Source organism: Sorex fumeus, unplaced genomic scaffold, assembly GCF_029834395.1.
Source record: "Sorex fumeus unplaced genomic scaffold, SorFum_2.1 ptg000110l, whole genome shotgun sequence".
Classification (NCBI taxonomy): Eukaryota; Metazoa; Chordata; class Mammalia; order Eulipotyphla; family Soricidae; genus Sorex; species Sorex fumeus.
The window spans coordinates 3,633,157-3,653,471 of NW_026606167.1; the positions used below are offsets into that span (position 1 = coordinate 3,633,157).

A 20,315-nucleotide genomic window follows, 5' to 3' on the forward strand; every position below is an offset into this window, starting at 1 on the left:
ACAAGCCCTTTCCTCTTAGAAGACATCTGTGGGTACAATGGCCTTTATTCTTATGAAAACTGTAACACTCTGTGATGCCCAGCTCTGAGTGGGCCACAGCTCAGAGGCGAGCAAAGTCCCCTTTGTGCTGCTCCAGCCACTGCTCCAGCGTCCTGGCCTTGGGATTGAGCCTCAGGGTCTGCTCAATGTCGCGGTCAGGTTTCAGGGTGTAGAAGCGGAACATGTTGGCCAGGTCCCGGGCACCGGGGAAGCCAAGCTTCTCATAGTCCTCGGGGCTTGTCTGGAAGCAGAAGAGGGTGTTAGGACAGCAGCTGCACTAGCCCCTACTGAGCAGTCCCTGTTCACTAACCCATTCCCGCGACATCGTGAGCCATGCTTGGCCCAGTCCAATGCGTCCACATTCAGTGGCAGTACCTCCCTGTCCGAACCCAAGACCCCCACCCAACCCCCCAAAAGCCAGATGGCAGGCCCACCTTGGCATCGCGCACATCCTTGCCAGTGTGCTTGCAGAGGAGGGCAGCGTACTCATGCGCCGTGTGTCTGCAGGTGCTGAGCCCCAGGGCCTGGCCCACGTGTCCTTCTGGCTGCTTCAGGAGGCTGAGCACCACGGGGCCCAGGTCAGCCACCGACATGCCATCCATGGGCACGTTCCCCATGGGCAGGCCTGGCAGGCAGAGCACACATGTTGGCCCACGTCCCAGCACACACATGCCCGTCTCATTGCCACACTCACAGGGCATCTGGTGGTCCTACCTGCAGCGTTAGTGGCGTGACTCTTAGAGTGGGACAAGATGGGAACTCGGGAAGGGACAGAAAGCCCTGGCAGGTGTCACTGAGCCAGGGTGGTGGGTCAGGTACTCCTGAATCCCAGGAGGGAACACCACCCGCCAGGGGACTGCACAGACCCCCAGGGCCTTACTGAGTGGCCTTGGGCGAGTGGGGTGAGGGCTGCAAGTGGCTCCCAGCTAAGAGGCAGCCACAGGAGCTTCCTGTTTGGATGGGCTGGGGAGCCTGTGCCAGACCACCTCTTAGGCTGGACCCAGCGGGCACATGGGCGCAGCCTTGAAGAGTGTAAGGGACAGTGCCCGTGTGCCCACCCCAGGCCCACTCTGCTGTCAGTGGGCACGACCAAGGCTGGGCGCCTCCCACTACAAGCTGGCCAGGGTGACGTGCCCTGGGGCCAGGCTCCAGGCCTCCCTCTTGCCTGCTTCTCTGTGGAGGGAAGTTCCAGACTACCTTTGCCTCCAGAGCTCCAACCGGCTGCAGCACCAGAAATGGGAAGCATGGGCCCAGGGGCTCTGGTGGCACAGGCCGCGCCTGGAAGCATCCCATGACAAGCCCAGTTTCAGCATCTCCCACAGCTCCCTGGGGTAGGAGTGGTCCATTCTAGGAGGGGTTGCTACTCACTCAGCAGGTAGCTCTTCCCATCCGGGGCCTTCTGGGGCAGGAAGTAGGAAAGGAGGTTCTCAAAATAGCAGGGCAGCCGCACACTGGTCATGGGGACGCCGATGTCCCAGAAGTACTCCTCCACCTCCCCTTTGCCATCGAAGTGTCCGGCCGTCAGCCTCCCGGCCGTCAGCTTCTTGATGTTCTCCAGGCCACTGTAGACCACGTACTGAAGGCCCAGGCGCTTTGCCACATCAGCCAGCTGCTTCCCCTGAAGGGCAGGGAGGCTGAGCGCCCCAAGCCCAGGCTCCAACACCACTGGCCCTTCTGGGAGGGCTCAATCTTACAGAATGGGTCTCCCACAGAAGCAGCCCCCACAGGCACCAACTGTTCCTTCCCCCCACAGATGTGGGGAAAACCATCAAGAAAGGTCATGGGATTCAGGATCCACATGGTTGGGAATCACGGTGTATGGGTGCAGGGCCAGAGAGACGCTCCAAGATAAAAAACATTTTATTTTTACTTTTTTGGGTCACACCGTTACTCCTGGCTCATGCACTCAGGAATTACTCCTGGCGGTGCTCAGGGGACCATATGGGATGCTGGGAATTGAATCTGGGTCGTCTCGTGCAAGGCAAACACCCTCCCCGCTGTGCTATGCTTCAGCCCCAAAAAACATCTCTTGCACATGAGAATCCTGGGTTTGAGCCTCAGCACTGCAGAGGTGTCCGTGGCCCCGAGTACTGATAGGTACACCCTGCAGAAACACACTGCTATGAAGCGGGGGTGCTGTGGGGCTGAGACAGCCCAGTGGGCGGAGGCCATGCTCTGCATGCAGGAGAGGATTCCAGCCACTGCAAGGTCCCGTGCAGAGATGGGAGTGATTGCTGAGCACTGCTGGGTTGGCCCCAAACCCAAATAAATGAAAATTAAAGGGTAAACTGCGCAGTGCCTGAAAAGTATCTCAGAAAGCAGTGGTTCTCAAGAGACAGTACAGTAGGTAGGGTGCGTGCCTGACATGTGGCCAACCCAGGTTCAATCCCCGGAACCCCTTCTGGTCCCCATATGACTCACCAGGAGTCAGCCCTGAGCACCAACCATGTGTGTGTGACCCCAAAACAAAAAGCAGCAGCTTCCTGCCCGCATCAGCATCTGAGGGAGCTCCATGGACAGGCCTGCAGGTGTCTGCCACGCACCACCGGCCCTCACCTGCTTCACCTCCTGCTCCTGGCTGCAGTTCTCCCAGTAGTTGGTCACGATGAAGGCGGCGTGAGCGCCACTCAGGACCCGCTCCATGCTGGCCGCATCATCCTGGTCTCCCTGCACAACCTCCGCACCCAGGAGCCTTAGCTGCTTTGCTGCTCGCTGCTCAGGGTTCCGGGTTACTGCTCGAACCCTGAACGTCCCATCTTCCAGGAGCGCTCGGGCCACTGAGCCCCCCTGGGCACCTGCAAAGGGGCAGAGAGACCTGTGGGTAAGAGCTGCCTGGAGCCACAGATCTACCAGGAATCCACTTCCTCTCACATCCCCCCTCTAAGGTGTTCGGGGCGGGGGCGGGAGAGCTAGGGACACGGGAAAGGCAAGCCTGCCCTTACCGCATATGGTGCCCCCAGCCCCACTAGGGCTAAGCACATGGGATGTAGCCCATAAGTAAAAATAAAGTACACAGGGCACTGGGGCCAGAGAAAGCTCAGTGTAAATGGCAAATGCCCCTGCAGAGAGCCGGAGCAGCCCCAACACTGCTGGGTGTCTCCCCAAATACAGATTCTATGAAAAACCACAATCACGATCACGACCATCCTGTTATTCATCAATTGCCTCGAGCAGGCCCCAGTAACGTCTCCTTCGTCCTAGCCCTGAGATTTTTTTTTTAAAAGTGCCATATTCAAGGCTCTTTCAGAGTTAGGAGAATGAGACCCAACATTGTTACTGGTATTTGGCATATTGGGTACGCCACGGGGAGTTTACCAGACTCTGCCGTGTGGGCAGGTTACATTCGGTAGCCTGCCCGTTTGTCCAAAGTAGGAATGAGATACTAAGATGTCATAATAAGATAAAAATATGAAATCATAATAATATGTCATAATAATATGAAAAATATTTTAATCATATTGAGGTACTAGGATTTACAATAGTTTTAAATTAATACATTTTCCATGCATACACGGTTCCCAAACCAACATACCCACAAAGTACCTGCTTCCCTCCCACCCACCCCAGGGAAGCTCATTTATGTAGACAAAAATACATTTAAGTGGGGCCAGAGCAATAGCACAGCAGGGAGGGCGTTTGCCTTGCATGCAGCCAACCAGGGATCCATCCCCAGCATCCCATGTGGTCCCTGGAGCACCACCAGAAGGAATTCCTGAGTGCAGAGCCAGGAGTAACCCCTGAGCATGGCTAGGTGTGATGCCCCCCCCAAAAAAATATATATATATTTAGTTCCACTGCCATTTGGACTTTTCTTATTCCCTTTCTATGTTTCTTTATATCTCACATGAGAGATTTTTCTTTTGATTGTGGAGGTGGTTAACACCTGCACAAATGTGAATAAAGGTAAACTCCCTAGATTACACAAAATTTTAAGTCAATGACAAGTTGATCATTTATTTTCAAAAGTAAACGTTTTTTTACAGGACTATAAATTTTCAAATAATATGGGAGTGATGTTGGAACACTGTATGCATGCAAAATAAAATTTATATTATTGTCAAGACCGGTACCTCAATAAAAACGGCTAAAATCTTTCTGCTGGCTATAGTCCTAAACTTAAATATATATAAATTCATGTTTATAAACAGAATTTATAAGCATAAATTTATACATGTTTCATATCCACACCCCCAGGCCCCCAGTAGCTCCGAGCAGCCTTCGTGGCCCCATCCCACCACCACAAGCACCGCTGCGTGCTGACCCATAAAAAAAGGGGTGATTCTGCACCGCGATTCTGAGATTCCGTCCTCACGGGGGCCCCCAAACCCGACTCCTGCGGATCCCCGACGGGCTGGGGGGTCCCTGCCCGCGGCGGGGGGCGGCAGCGCTTACCAGTGGCTCCGAACACCACCACCAGCTGCGGGTGGGCCATGGGGGCGCGACGGGGACACGGCGGGGCAGGCGGGGGGCCGTGGCCAGGTCCCCTAGCTGGGGTCAGCTGCGCCCTGTTGGAGAAGGCGCGCAGAGACCACCCCTTCCCTCCCGGGCGCCCCCGGCGTGGGCCGGACCCCCACTTCCGGCCCAGCCCGAGCGCGCGCTCCGGCGCGCAGCCAATCAGAGAGTCCGCCTGGGTCGCCCCGCCCCCGAGCTCTGCTGGACCGCAGCTCCGCCGGCTGCTGGGATCCCGCCCCCGGTGCTCAGGTCACTCCTCGGGTGCTGGCTCCTGGTCTCTCCTCTTGGGCTTGCTCTCCTTTATCGCTCATGAACACCTGAGCACTGGGGTAGGCAGTGTTGCTCAAAGATCAGAGGCTCATGGGGGCCAGAGCGACAGTTCAGCGTTCCATCTCTAGCATCTCCAGATCAATCTGGCATCCAGGTTCAATTTCTGGCATCCCATATGGTCCCCTGAGCACCGCCAGGGTAATTCCGGAGTGCAGAGCCAGGAGTAACCCCTGAGCATCGCCCGGTGTAGCCCAAAAACAAACAAACAAATAATAAACAAAGAAAACCCCAAAGAACCTGGAATCTACAGGGATTAATCTTGTTTTGGTTTTGTATTCTGGTTTGGCTTTCAGCACCCAGCAGTGTTCAGGGTTTACTAGCTCTAAACTCAGAGATTAAAGGGATATTAAATTCTTGGCCCGCTCTGGGTACCAGATGGGGCGCCAGTGATCCAACCTGGGTCAGCCAAAGGAAGCGTTTTACCTGTTATGAAATCTCTCCAACCCTCCCCTTTTTTTTTTTCTAATGTGTGGACCACTCTCCACACGCATGAAGGTACCTGCAGAGGAACAAAGGCATGCGGGTCCTGGGGCTGAGATCTCCAAGCCTGCTCAGATCGGGGGTGAGCATCCTCCACCCAGATCCTCCAAATTCCAGTAGGCAGGGGTCACACCCACCAACTGGCCCCCTGGCGCAGTGTAATCCCATCAACGGCCAAGACCCAGAGACTATAAAACCCGCATTTGCGGCCACACGACATCTTAATATCTCATTCTTACTTTGGACAAACTGGCAGGCTACTGAATGTAACCTGCCCACACGGCAGAGTCTCGCAATCTCCTCGTGGCATACCCAATATGCCAAACACCAGTAACAATGATGGGTCTCATTCTCCTAACTCTGAAAGAGTCTTGAATATGGCACTTTTTAAAAAAATCTCAGGGCTAGGATGAAGGAGACATTACTAGGGCCTGCTCGAGGCAATCGACGAATAACAGGATGATCGTGGTCGTGTGGACTTAAACTCACAAAACCTGATGTTCTGAGATCTCCACTTTAAAAAAATAAATCCAAACATAAAGGTTCCCAGCAGGAGCAGCAATATTATTTCCAAGATCTAGTGAAAGATGAAACTCTGCAGCTCCTTCTTAAAAAATTAATGGAACTTGGGGACAGAGAGTGAGTACAGTGGGTTTGGTGCTTGCCTTGCATAGACAGACCCAGATTAGAGCACTGTCAAGACTGATTCCTGAGTGCAGAGCTAGGAGGAACCCCTGAGGACCCCAGATATGGCCCAATCTCCCCACCCCTGCCAAAAAATTAACATCGTTTGGTATAACTGCTTAAAGTTTATTAGAATTTCTGGTGTTGGGAACATGGCTCAGTTTTAAAGTATAGCCTTACATACTTGAAACCTGGGTTTAATCCACACACACACACACACACACACACACACACACACACACACACAGAGCAAAAATACCAAGAATTTACAATACTACAATAACCAAAGTTCCTGTGAAGGAGGTAGCCTAGGGGGTGGGAGGGACCCTGGGGACCTTGGTGGAGGAAAGGTGACACTGGTGGTAGGACTGGTTCTGGAACATTGTATGCCTGAAACTATTATGATCAAACAACATTGTAAATCATAATGCCTTAATAAACAAATAAATTTTTAAAAATAATTATCAGAAATTTCAAGACAAGAATAGCTGGTAATGAGGAAGAGGAATAGGACTTGGGGTGACACCTGGCAGTGCTGGGTGATACTCTCAGCAGTGGCCAGGAGACTGGCATTCCAGCTTCCTGACTCTGAGCTAAAGTTTTATCTCTGGAATCTCATTCTGCCCACAACCAGGTGACCTTCTGGGACCTTTGGGGAATGACTTGGCAGCTGTGGCTAGAACTCGGTCTCACTCAGCAGTTCTGTGGGACTTTGCGTCATCAGCTTCCCGGTGACACCTACTAATGGTGATATCAGTGGGCACCCTAATCTGGGCTCTTCTTGGGTGTCAGGTTTAGGCTAAGCCCTGCATTCCCTCATTCAAACCCTCCAAGCAACCTTCCTTTAATCAGTGCCACTGGACGAGTGTGTTGATTGGGTGTACTTCCTGTTTCTCTGTCCTAGGAAGATAACTAAGTCAGTGTGCCTGCTTTGTATTCAGGAGTCCCAAGGTACCCCCTGAAGTTACACTCCTACCAGCACCTCTAGCTCAAAACAAACTAAGAAAAGAACGTGTTAGTGGTTTGGGATGCCCAGGGTAGAATGCAGGGTCTCTCACAAGTGCCGGCAAGAGCTCTCCAGTTCTTTTAGGTTTTGGGTCAAACCCGGCTGTCCTCACAGTTTACTCCGGGTGGTGCCCAGGAGACCGTGCCCGTTGCCGGGGAACTAGCCCTGTAAGCTCCTTACCTACTTTCTCTCCATCCAACCCTTACTTTTTTGTATTTCAAGTAAGCTGCAGAAAATTACATGAAGTCCACTTCCTGGCTGCATTTCAAGTAAGCTGTAAGATATCATTACCTTTACCCCTTAAACAATATTTTGAATAGAAACTGCTGCTTTTGGGGCCCTGTTGAAGCCAGATCCGCGGCGTCCCTGTAGGTGATAATTTGTGTCGTTAGTCCCAGCAAGCGTGCACAGGTGGGACTGAACACTGCTAGGTCGTAGGAAACGCTAACAACCACCCCGGACTCTCTCCACCCCCGGAGAGCTCCCACGTGGGCGCTCAGCCCACCGCACACCCCCGGTCAGCCCGGGCTCCCTGGCCGGGGAGGAGCCACGGGCCGCCGCAGAGGCGTGGCCTGCGCGGGCCCCGCCCCCGATGCGCGCGCACCTCGGGCCGCCCTCGCGCCCGCCCGCTCGGCTGCTGCGCCCGCGGCGCCCGGGGGAGTCGCTGACGGGCGCGCGGACGCCGCGACTGCCGGACGCGAGGCGCGGTCGGGCGGCCGGTGAGTGTCTGCGACCTCCGGGAGTGTTTGTCCTCGGGAGCGCCGGCGGCCCCGGCCGGGACGGGTCGAGAGAGTCCCGCCGCCCCCGGTTCTCCGGCCTGAGGGCGACCCCCGCGGAGCGGCTGCCGGAAGTGGGCTGAGGGGGGCCGGGGAGGGAACGCCCGGGCCCACCGGATCGCGGCGTCGCGAGGGACGGGGCGACGTGAGCGAGGTCGCGGCGGGTCCCACGGGTCCCCCCCCGCCGTCGGAAGCGCCCTTGGAGGCACGGCCGGGACCAGGCGGTGACGCGGCGGGTCGGGACGGCCCCGCGCGCCCTGTCACGGCGGCCGCGGCGACCCCCGCTCGGCCCGAGCCTCGAGGCAGCGCGGGCGGAATCGAGGTTTCCCGCTGGCCCTCGGGCTTCCGGGGCGACCTTCGCCCGCCGGAGCCGCCCAGGGGCCCCCCGACCGGCCGGGAGCGCTGCAGCCCGCGGGGTCGCGCCCCCGACCCCCGCGCCGGCTCGCTCTGCTTCCTCGGGGTCGCTTTGTCGCTTTTTTTTTTTTTTTGGAGGAGTGGGTGGTGGTGCTCAGGGGTCACTCCGGGGGGCCTGCAGGGTCGGGAAACGGGGGGTTTCGGGGGTTTCTGCAATGCAAGGCGAGCGCCCCACCGACTGCTGGCCGGAAGAACTGTGACAAGGCAGAACCGTGGCTCAGCCCGGAGCTCGCTCTCTCGGGCGTTTGCAGAATTAATCCGGCGAGCCTGGAAGAACCGTGGCCGAGTCGCGGCCCCCGCGACAGCCCTTGCGAGGGGAGCCTGGAGACACGCGCAGGGGGGCCGCGTCCCCCTGAAGACGCCGGCGGGGACATCTGCGGCTCCAGCGTGGCCCGACTTGATCTGCTTCCTGCTTGTACCCGCCGGTGAAGTGAGACCCCGCGTGGCCCCGGAGTCAGGGGCTGGAGGAAGCGGTGGCAGAGAGGTGACAGAAAGTCACGCCTGTGTCGTGCGGAGCTCACTCGCTCCTCCCCACCTCGCCTCCGGCTCAGTTCCAGAGGAAGACTGCACAGCTGGGCCCCTTGGGCTCCTTCGCGTTTTGTTTGTCTTCAAGGCCACACCCAGCCGCCCTCAGGGCTTCTTACTCCTGACTCTGTGCTCAGGGATCACTACTAACAGTGCTCAAGAAGACCCTATATGGTGCCCGGGGCAGAACCCGGGACAGCAGAGTGCGAGGCGAAATGCCCTACCCCCTGCGCTATTTACTGCTCCAGCGCCTGGGTTTGTCTCCTTTTATTTATTTTTAATTGAATCGCCGGGAGCTGCAGTTACGAAACTTTAACGTTTGAGTTTTGGTCAAACACCTTCCACCAGTGCACATTGTCCACCCCCGATGCTCCCGGTATCCCTCCCTCGCATTTGTCTCCTTTCAATAGTTGACTTCTTTTTCTGTTTTTGCATTTGGGCCACACCTGGTAATGCTCAGGGGGTAACTCTTGGCTCTGGGCTCAGGAATCACTTCTGGCAGGGCTAGGGCTTGGGTAACCATACGGAAAGCCAGAGATCAAATCCAGGTCTGCTGTGTGTGAGGTAAGCACCCTCTCTGTTGTACTACCGCTCCAGCCCCTAACTTTCTTACTAAGATTGCTGTGCCCAGGCCAGAGTGTACAGCAGGTGCAGGGCTCCTGTATGGTACCGCAGACCCAGCCAGGAGTGATCCTTGAGTGCTGAGCCATAGTAACCCTGAGCATGGCCTGATGAGGCAAAAAGAAAAAAAAAAAACTAAAATATCACTTCCAGGAGGAAAATATTTTTAATATTCAAATTGTAGATTTTAGTGTAGAATATATTCAGATTGTAGACCTAAGTGTAAAATTTAGAATTCAGATCGCAGTTCCTCAGAGATGGATGATGAAACTAAATTCCTTGTATAGATGGGCTGTGTCTAAACAAAAACTTATAAATATATATTGTAATAAATATATATTGTAATCTTTTTCTGGGCTGGAGTGATAGCATAGCGGGTAGGGCTTTTGCCTTGCGTGCAGCGGACCCAGCTGACCCGGGTTCGATTCCTCCACCTCTCTCAGAGAGCCCAGCAAGCTACCGAGAGTATCTCGCTCGCATGGCAAAGCCTGGCAAGTTACCCGTGACATATTCAATATGCCAAAACACAGTAACAAGACTCACAATGAAGACGTTACTGGGCCTGCTTGAGCAAATCGATGAACAACGGGAGGACAGTGCTACAGTGCTAATCTTTTTCTGGGAGAATTAGGAATTCTGGTCCCTTTTTCTCTTGTGTTCCACATAGTGAAGGTTATCTGCTTTTAACTTGATTAATTACTATTAGGTTTATGTATAAACAGGATGAAAACCGTCTTTAGTTGTGCTCTGAAAATTTTCTCAGGATACTTTTGCCCTAAGGAGCCATTACTGATGGTAACTCTTGGGGCTGGAGCCATAGCACAGCAGGTAGGGTGTTTGCCTTGCACGTGGCTGACCCGGGTTAGATCCCAGGCACCCCATGTGGTCTCCCGAGCCTGCCAGGAATGATCCCTGAGCACCGCCGGGTGTGACCCAAAAACCAAAAAAGAAAAGCATTCCAGAAGTTCTGAGGGACTGAAAAGATATTACAGAAGGCAGGCTGATTGCCTTGCATGCATCTGTTCTGGGATCTATCCCTGGCACCTCATATGATACCCTAGCCCCGCCAGTAATGCTCCCTGATCGCTACCAGGTGTGGTCAAAAACCAAATCCAGAAATTGAGGAGGAGGCAAAACAGATTTTGTTGCCATGTCCAGCTTTGCTCAGATATCACTCCTGGTGGGCTCAAAGATGTGGGGTGTGTGTAGGGGGGGTTTTGTTTTGTGGCCACACCCTGCAGTGCTCAGGTCTTACTCCTGGTTTACTCCTGACTTTGTACTCAGGAATCACTCCTGGTGGGGCTGGGGAACCACATATGGTGGCAGAAGTTAAACTGGGTTGGCCCCATGCAAGGTAAGAATCTAAGAATCTTACTCACTGTCCAGCCTGGGGAGATGAATCTATTATTTATCTTTTTTGCAAAGTTCCAGAGATGTAGGAGTTTTTTTTTTTTTTTTTTTTTTTTTTTTTTTGCTTTTTGGGTCACACCCGGCAATGCTCAGGGGTTACTCTCCTGGCGGTGCTTGAGGGATCGTATGGGATGCTGGGAATCGAACCCAGGTCGGCTGCGTGCAAGGCAAACGCCCTATCCGCTGTGCTATTGCTCCAGCCCCAGGAGCTATATTTTTTTGTCTTTATATTTGTTTTTTCTAAGGCACCTTCCCAGGTTTTATTATTTTTTTTGTTTTGGGGTCATATCCTGCAGTGATTGGAGGACCATTTGTGGTGCTGGGGGTCAAACCTGGGTCACCACATGCAAGGCAAGAACCCTACACACTGTACTATCGCTCTTGCCTTCTTCCCGGATTTTAAAGAAATAATGTTTAAGTGCTGGCTGGAGCGATAGCACAGCGGTAGGGCGTTTGCCTTGCATGCAGCCAACATGGCCGACCCGAGTTCGATTCCTCCGCCCTTCTCGGAGAGCCCGGCAAGCTACCGAGAGTATCTCGCCCGCACGGCAGAGCCTGGCAAGCTCCCCGTGACGTATTCGATATGCCAGACACAGTAACAACAAAGTCTCCAATGGAGACGTTACTGGGCCCGCTCGAGCAAATCGATGAACAACGGGAGGACAGTGACAATGTTTAAGTGATGATAACTTGTTTGGCAAATATATATTGGTGTGTGCAAAAACACGAATGCCGTTCTTGGTCACTCAGAGTTCACAGTCCCCCTGGGGAGGGGGGAGATGTGAAATGGTAAAACTACTTTGTAAGGTTTATGATGGTGGTTTTTACAGTCTGTGAGATGGGAGAGATAAAGACATGCAAAACAGAAATTAGGAACTTTGGCCAGAGTGATAGTACAGCAGGTCAACGTTTGCCTTGCACACAACCAGTCCAGGTTTGAGCCTGTGTATCCCATATGGTTTCCCAGCCCCACCAGAAGAAGAAATAATTCCTGAGTGCAAAGCCAGGAGTAACCTACCACATCATTGGGTGTGGCCTCCCCAAACAAAACCCACATAAAGAGGCTCTTCTAGAACGTATTTCTTCCTCTCAGTTCTGGGAATCTAAGGGGCCTCGAGAATGTTCTGGAATAGCATAGGCAAAAAATAAACATGGGCTGGAGAGAGTACAGCAGGTAAGGCCTTGCACGAGGCCACCTGAATTCAATCCCCCAGCATCCCATCTGGTTCCCTGAGCATTGCCAAGAGTAATTACTGCTAAGCTTTGCAGGTGTGGCCCAAAACAGAAGCAAATAAAATCTTTATTTGTGATTGTTTTCGAGAAAGAGTACAAAGACTTCGTCTAATTCTCAACGGGATTTACAATGAAAAGCTATTATTATAAAATAATCTATTTTGACAAATACCCTTCCTGTATTTCTCCAGAATTGCTTGTCCCTGAAGTTACGTCTTCACAAAATCTGTGTTTCAGTGGAAGATTAGAGACAGAAGCTCTGGGACTCTTGTAAACAACCTTTCATTGAACACCAAGTGCTGCGGGACATACATGAGTGGGGGATGAAGTACAGTGTTTTCTAATCTGGTTCCCAGGAATAGTGTCGCTGAAACACCAGCTCTTGTTAGTGTGAGTGAGGCTGCTGGTCTATCCACGATAGGAGGGCAGACCTGGGCAGAGCAGCCTTACCCACACCAGCAAGAGCTGATGTTTCAGACATTGTTTGACCTCACAGTTTAGTGCAGCTGGTAGTTGGAGCGAACTACTAGTACAGGGGATGCCAGGGATTGTTTAAGTTGAAGGCACAGTGACCACAGACTTTTAAAAGATGAAGAAATTCTTTAGGAAGTTGCTGTATGATATATTAGTAGATCACTCATCAATAACCTTAGGCCAGTCTGGAAAAGTGTATAATCCAGGACTAGCTGCTTTGGACTACAAGACTATCCTGGAACTGTGTCATAGCACGTGTAGTGGAAAATGGAAGCTAGAAAATGAGTGTCCTAGTTCTCCTATGCCACATTTGAGCAAACTGGGCTGAACTCGGGTTTCTTAAGACCCCTGTAGATACCGAGCCTTGACTTCTCGCTGCCCTGATGTCTCTCCCTGCCTTATGTATTGGGCTTCTGTTAGGATTTGGTCTGAGAAGAGTTGGATCTACCTCTCAGAGCATTGGAGCTTTTGCTTCTCCGCTGTTTTTGGTTTATGAGCTGTTGGATGATTGCCCTTCCCATATGTCTCTCTCTTCCCCCCACCTTTTTTTTTGAGCCACACATAGCAGTGCTCAGGGGTTACTCCCGGCTCTGCGCTCAGGAAACACTCCTGGCATGCGTGGGGAACCATATGGGACTCTGGGGATTGAACCGGTTTGGCTGTGTGCAAGTCAAGCACCCTACCTGCTGAACTCTCTCCAGCCTCATCTCCTTCCTTAAGGCTAAAAAAACTGTTGCCTTTCCCTGGAGCAATAAGCAAAAAGAGAATCTCGTCTGTTTTAGAGACTGACACCTGGACGTATTACTGGTTTGTTAATGCATGGAGTAACATGTGTAGGCATGCTTTTGTTAATTTTGGCTGCACATTTTATTCTTATTTATTTTGGTGGGGAGCACTCCCATCAGTGCTCAAGAATCACTCTTGGCAGGGGTCTTGGGAGGCCATATAGGCTGCCAGGAATTGAACCCTAGATGTCATATGCAAGGCAGTTGGCCTATCTTCTGTACTGTCTCAGGCCCCATATCATTATTTATTTTTGGTTTGGGGGCCACACCTGGCTGTACTCAGGGGCTCCTAAATCGGTGCTTGCGTGTTGCTCTTAGTAATACTCTGGATATGAAGTTCTGGAGTCAAAAATAGACCTTCATGCAAAGCCTACACTCTTATGCTCCAATCTCTCTGGCACTGTATATATATTTTTTATTTTTGTTTTTGTTTTTGTTTTTGTTTTTGGACTACACCTGGCGGTGCTCAAGGCTTACTCCCAGCTCTGTATTCAGGAATTACTTTTGGAGGTGTTCAGGGGACCAGATGTGGTGTCAAGGGATCAAACCCAATCAGCCGCATGCAAGGACATGAACATCATCCTGTCCACTGTATTTCCTTTTTTTTTTTTGGAGAGGGAGCAGTAAGCCAAGTGAGTTTGAGAACCCCTGACCTAGATGACATGATTTCCTCAGGGTGTCATGAGGCATCTCTTACTCAAATCCCTTGTTTAGCTCTTATTCAACTCCACTCCAGCCAGCAGCATCTGCAGTGTTGATTTTCTAGGTGCCATGATGGCACATGTCTCGCTGGGAAAGAACAGGTGTTCCCCTTTCCTGACACTGCCAGGGAGCAAGCTGAGTTTAGTGCTTACTGTGACCTGTCCAGTGCTATCTGTCAATTTGCTGGATTTTGTGTTCTTTTTGTGTTTTGTAATTACCCAGCTCCTTATTTTTGCCAACAGCTTTTGCAATAGAGATCATCATCGCCATTTGGGCAGCAGTACAATTCACGAAATTATGACGTGAAGTTATTTGTCCCATGCTACACATAAAGATGTGGATCAGAGAGACTCTGTTTGGGGCTGGAGTGATAGTACAGTAGGTAGAGTGTTTGCCTTGCATGCAGGTGACCCAGGTTCAATCCCTGCCATCCCATATGGTCCCCCGAGCACCTCCAGGAGTAATTCCTGAGTGCAGTGTCAGGAGTAACTGCTGAGCTGAATTGCTGGCTGTGACCCAAAAGGACAGGGGGAGTTTATTTTCCTTTGTTTTAAAAAATGTGGGTTTTTTTTTTTAATTTTTATTAGTGAAACCATGAGGCACAGTTGTAGACTTACAAATTTTTGTGCTTGGGTTTCAATTATACAATGACCAAATACCCATCCCTCCACCAGTGCCCAGTTTCCACCACCACGGGTCCCAGTATCCCTCCCACCCCCCATCCCTCCCCATCCCACCCTGCCTCTGTGGCGGGGCATTCCCTTTTGTTCTCTCTCTCCTTTTGGGTGTTGTGGGTTGCAAAAGAGGCATTGAGTGGCAATCATGTTTGGTCTACAGTCTACTTTCAGCATGCTTCTCCCATCCTGGGAGGATCCTCCCAACACCCTTTATTTGGTGCTCCCTTCTCTATCTGAGCTCCCTTTCCCCCTAGCATGTGTGGCTGGCCTCCAAGCCATGGAACAAACCTCCTGGTACTAATCTCGGCCACTCTTGGGTGTTAGTCTCCTATTTTGTTACTTTATGTTCGGACAGGGGGAGTTTAAGAAGAGATTCTTTCATGGACGAGAAAACTGCCCTTAGGAGGTTGTGCCTTTACCTACACTGTGGATCATGCTTTTTGGGCTTTTTTGTTGTTGTTGCTTTGGTGGTGTGTGTGTGTGGGGGGGGGGGGGCGGTGTTTGAATCACCTGATGGTACACAGTGCCTGTAACTGAACCTAGAACTTCTGCGTACCAAGAATACACAAGGGACCAGAGATAAAGTACAGCACTTGCATTGCACACAGCTGCCCTTGTTTCTTGTTTTGGTTTTTGGAGCCACACCTGTTGGTGCTCAGGGCTTATCCTGGCTTTGTGCTTAGGGATCACTCCTAGAAGACTCAGGGGACCATTTGGGATTGAACCCAGGTCGGTGTGTGCAGGGCAAATGCCTTACCCACTCTACTATAGCTCCACCCCCCTCAGTTCACCTGGGTTTGTTCACCTGGGTTTGCTCCCCACCACCACCTATGGTTCCCTGACCACCACCAGGAGTGATCCCTGAACACAGCTAGGAGTGAGCTGTAAGTCACATATGGGTGTGACCCATGTGATGCTGCTTGTGTCAGATCAGTTGTGGAATAAAAATCAGGTGAGCAGTGAGGACAGTTGTGGAGATAAGTTTTTTCTTTATAATTTTTATTGAGGTACTGAGATTTTATCGAGAGTCATGGTTTCTGAAGTTGGAGAGAAGGGACAAGATCAGCCTTTCTGGAATAGGTGTCTTCCTTTGACAGGAAGTCTGCAGTGCAGGGTCACAATGCAAATCATTGGCCTGATTTCTTTCTTTCTCTCTCTGTCCCTGGTCCTTCTCTCCTCTTCCAGGCTTTCTTTGTTCAGCAGATGTTTGGGGGAAGTGATGGTTGTAACTGCCACATCACTCAGTCCCTTGTGTCTCTACAGGCCCAGAAGAGTGAGAGCAGCAAGAATCTAAACTGGCCGCCATGTCAGCAGAACCAGAGACCTCAGAGGGGATGGATGATTCTGAGAAAAAGAGCCCCGGAGCTCCAGAAAAGGAAAACCACGCCAGGTGAGCTCTGTGGGGGTGCTGCACTATTAAGGAAACCAGGGCCTACAGTGTCCATCACACTAGTCAGGAGTCTTGCCAGTCTGGAATGTGGATGCTGGGTTGGAACTGCAGAGACAGCATACAGCGCTCTTGGCTTTTCAGAACTCTCCCTCTGTATTCTGACCACTACCTTACCCAGAAGGCAGCAGCCACTGCCAGGAGAGTCTTTGATCTCTTGTTCTTGTTCTTTTCTTAAGCGCTTTTACATCCTGGGTGAGAAAGGTAGAGGCAAAAAAGCTGGCACCCATTAGAATGTGGGAAGAGCTGTTTTTTTCACCTTGTAGGACCAGTTCATGCTGAGCTCAAATGATTGTGCCTGTTCTTCAGCCTTCTCAATTTCTAATTGATAACCTCATTGTTGGCAAAGTTCTTTTTTCACATTCTGAAATAATGGCTAATAATAAATCATTCTAGCACGTGGGTGATTTGAACTCATCTAGTGGAGAAGCTGGCCCCCCGAAGCCAGCTATTTCTCTGCTGAACAAATGGGTTGAATGGACACACATGTCCCCAGTCCCCCAAACTGCTTTTGGGGTCATGTGATCACCAGTGTCGTCTTTACTTCCTTTGTGATTTTGTTAAGTCACACAGAGCTACGTTCCTGACCTTTTTTTTCTCACCTGCCTGTGCCTGGCAGTTTGGAAGAGGCTGTGGGTCCAAGGTGGCTGTAGGGCCACCTCTGAAATCTGGTAGTCAGTCTTTCACGAACAGTATTGGAGACACCTTCCCAAAGACTGGCTGAGCAGTGGAAAACCAGAAAATGCTGTGGTGGGATTGGACATGTGTTACTTCAGGCATTAGAGAATCAAAATGGGGTTTATTTGGGTGGTTCAGTGAGACACGGACACTAGTGAGTAGGTCAGTCCCGTCCCTCGAGGCTCTGTCTGCTTTCCTTAGGCTCCCTGGCAAGACCCTGTGCTGATGCTAGTCGGGTTTCTGAGCAGCCCTGCTTCCGAAGCTCAGCAAGTGGCCTTTGGAGTTGGGAAGGGCTCACGTGCAATGCACGGACAATCATCTCTCCGTAGGACGGCGGATCTCTCTGAGCTCCTGAAGGAAGGGACCAAGGAAGCCCATGACCGGGCAGAAAACACCCAGTTTGTGAAGGATTTTTTGAAAGGCAACATTAGGAAGGAGCTGTTCAAGGTTTGTGCCCGCCTTTGTGCGCAGGATCGGGGTGGGTGCCTTGTACCATGAGAAAGGTCCCCTTATGCTGTGTTGAGGGGGAAACTGGGCCTTTTCTCTGCATCACTCTGTTGTGATTTTTGGGCCGTATCCAGCGGTGCTGGGGGCTTTGTGGTTGGGGATCACTCCTGGTGCTCAAGGGCCCTCTTAGTGCCAGGGGGATCAAATCGGAGTCAGCCCCAGGCCTCAGTCTCAATGTCCAGTGGTTCTTGTGGCTCACGTGGAACAACCATATCTATAAAGCATCCATGTTTAAAGATTCACCACGTCACAAGCTTCCTGGGTGGATGGGTCTTTAGGCTTCAGTGGCTAAGATGTGTGACTTCAGGAGTCGTGGCCCAGCCCCTAAGCCATTCCCATTGTCTTCCCATAACTCAACAGCTGGCCACTACTGCACTTTATTTCACATACTCAGCCCTGGAGGAGGAAATGGACCGTAACAAGGACCACCTGGCCTTTGCCCCCTTATACTTCCCCACGGAGCTGCACCGGAAGAAGGCCTTGACCAGGGATATGGAGTATTTCTTCGGTGAGGACTGGGAAGAGCAAGTGCAGTGTTCCCAGGCTACACAGAAATACGTGGAGCGGATTCACTATGTGGGGCAGAATGAGCCAGAGCTGCTGGTGGCTCATGCCTATACCCGCTACATGGGGGACCTCTCTGGGGGGCAGGTATTGAAGAAGGTGGCCCAGCGGGCCCTAAAACTTCCTAGCACTGGGGAAGGGACCCAGTTCTACCTGTTTGAGAATATAGACAATGCTCAGAAGTTCAAGCAGTTCTACCGGGCCAGGATGAATGCCCTGGACCTGAACCTGAAGACCAAAGAGAAGATTGTGGAGGAGGCCAACAAGGCCTTTGAGTACAACATGCAGGTACTGCAGCAGGCGGGCGGGCTCGTGGGCCGAGAGGCACAGCCCGCCTCCAGCATGGAGGGGCTGAGGCTTCAGGTCTTAAAGAATGGCTCTTTCTGGGGCTGGAGATAGTACAGCGGGTAAGGTGCTTGCCTTGCATACGCCAACTTGGGTTCGACCCCAGCATCCTCTATGGTCCCCCCGAGTACTGCCAGGAGTAATTCCTGAGTGCAGAGCCAGGAGTAACCCCTGAGCATTGCCGGTGTGCCCCACCTCCCAAAATAAGAACAAGAATGGCCATTTGCCTTGTTCGCAAGGACTGCTCCAAAGGCAGTCCTGCTCTCCCTGGGCAGAGGTAGTCCCTTCTCAGCAGGGAGAGAACTATAGAGAGCGAGGAGCTCCGTAGCCTTCAGAGGGACTGAGCCAAGGCCTGGGGGTGTGCAGTACCAGCCTGATCATATGACTTCTAGCTTGATGCCTCCGGACACACCAACCCTACGGATCACTTCTCCCACGTCCTTATTTTCTCATGTTTTGCTCAAAATAGTATACCTAGAATTGGTAGTGTCAGTGCTCACAGTGGGTGAGATTACCCCTCTTGCCCTCCTGCTATCCACCCCAGTAATTTGTTACGGACCCTCTTCCATGCATAGGCCAAGTCCTCTGCAGCTGGCCACTTTGGGGTGCTGGGTCAGGGGAGTGCCAGGTCAGTGCACATCTCCCAGGCCCAGATGGCTAGTTTGTACCCCTCAGCCAGCTTCACCGGTCCCCAGCTTCCTCTGCAGGGAGGAAGGTCAGTCTGCAGGCAGTGTACATAGTCCAGTGATAGCTGCTGACCCTCTGCTCCACAGATATTCAATGAACTGGACCAGGCTGGCTCCTTACTGGCCAAAGAGACTGTGGAGGATGGGATCCCAGTGCATGATGGGAAAGGGGACATCCGGAAATGCCCCTACTACACCGGCGCAGACAAAGGTAGGCCAGCATGTCTCCAACTCCTCCCCTTCCAGGATGGGCCTTGTCAGCCTCCCCTCTAATGCCTGCTCTCCCCTTGGTGCTGCCACAGGTGTCCTGGAGGGCAGCAACTGCCCCTTCGGAACAGCCATGGCTGTGTTGAGCCAGCCCAGCTTCCAGTTCTTCCTGGCTGCTAGTGTGGCCTTGGCTGCTAGCCTCTTGGCTTGGTACTACATGTGAAGGATTCACACTGGTTCCTACCACCACCCGTGACTGAACACCACCTCAGGTGACATATTTTCTAATACTAGGTTTGAGAAAACAAGCAACCAATAAAAGCCAGACGCAAAATCCTCTGCCTACCAGCGTCTCCTGCGGGCCGGATGCTGACCAGGGTGTAGGCCCACCCCCCTGCAGCCCCAGGCTGGGGCACTGGAACTAGCTCTGCTGCTGGGGATCTCATACCTTTAACCCCCAGCTGGGTATCTTCCTTCTTTCTCAGTTGGCACCTCTGCCCTACTGGGAACAGAGGAACCAACCTGCTCAGAGCTCTAGGAGGAAGCGAGGAGCCTCTACCTGCCTCAGACCTGGACTCCTCAGGGGTCTGCTCCAGGCGACTGGATCTAACCTGTATATATTAATGCTTCGGCACTGAATAAAGTGAACTGACAGTTGCCTTACTCCTTCCTGCTACGGGTATCCCCTATCTCACTGTCCCCAGGTTGTCTCCTGCCCTGAACCCCCACCACTACTGGTCACCTTCATCCCAGACAAAGTACTGACCCTCAGAGACCCTGTGAGTTCCTCTTTCTTGTGGTTTAATTCTCGAAAATGTTTTGGACACTGCCCAAAATAATCTTTGAATTATTTTGGTTTGGGGTCTTAACCTGCAGTGCTCAAGGACCTCTCCCAGTGGTACTTGGAGGATCAAACCCAACCCGCCTGCATTTTGGAAAGCCTGTGTTCAGCCCACTGAGCTCTGGTTATATTTCCTATTTTGTTTGAAGGCCATATCTGGTGGTGCTGGGGCCAGTTGCATACAGGCAAGTGCCTTAAACCTTGCACTCTTTCCAGCCCTTTTCCAACTGATAAAAAAAGGTGGAGGGGGCAGAGGCTAGGGAGAGAATACAGAGGGCATTGTGCTTGCTTTGCACATAGCCAGCTAGAGTTCAATCCCAAATTCAATCCCCAGCACCCTATACGACCCCTTGACTGCCTGTAGGTATGATCCTCAAACAAAAGAAACATGAAATAATGAAACTGCATTGTCTAAAATGAGGTTTCGCGAAG

General features: G+C 52.1%; 2 protein-coding genes across 2 annotated transcripts; one reads left to right on the plus strand and one right to left on the minus strand.

Annotated features, from left to right (window-relative positions):
- Positions 1–90: 90 nt before the first annotated feature.
- NMRAL1 (NmrA like redox sensor 1) lies at positions 91–4,556 on the minus strand. The gene is made up of 5 exons (XM_056135202.1): positions 4,432–4,556; positions 2,596–2,834; positions 1,408–1,657; positions 474–664; positions 91–280 (listed from the first exon to the last, which is right to left on the minus strand). Exons 1-5 carry the CDS (start codon positions 4,469–4,471, stop codon positions 101–103), a joined length of 900 nt encoding a protein of 299 aa, XP_055991177.1. The 5' UTR covers positions 4,472–4,556; the 3' UTR covers positions 91–100.
- Positions 4,557–7,604: 3,048 nt separating this feature from the next.
- Positions 7,605–19,699, plus strand: HMOX2 (heme oxygenase 2). The gene is made up of 6 exons (XM_056135326.1): positions 7,605–7,710; positions 15,872–15,998; positions 17,063–17,180; positions 17,601–18,092; positions 18,923–19,046; positions 19,138–19,699. Exons 2-6 carry the CDS (start codon positions 15,913–15,915, stop codon positions 19,263–19,265), a joined length of 948 nt encoding a protein of 315 aa, XP_055991301.1. The 5' UTR covers positions 7,605–7,710; positions 15,872–15,912; the 3' UTR covers positions 19,266–19,699.
- Positions 19,700–20,315: the final 616 nt, after the last annotated feature.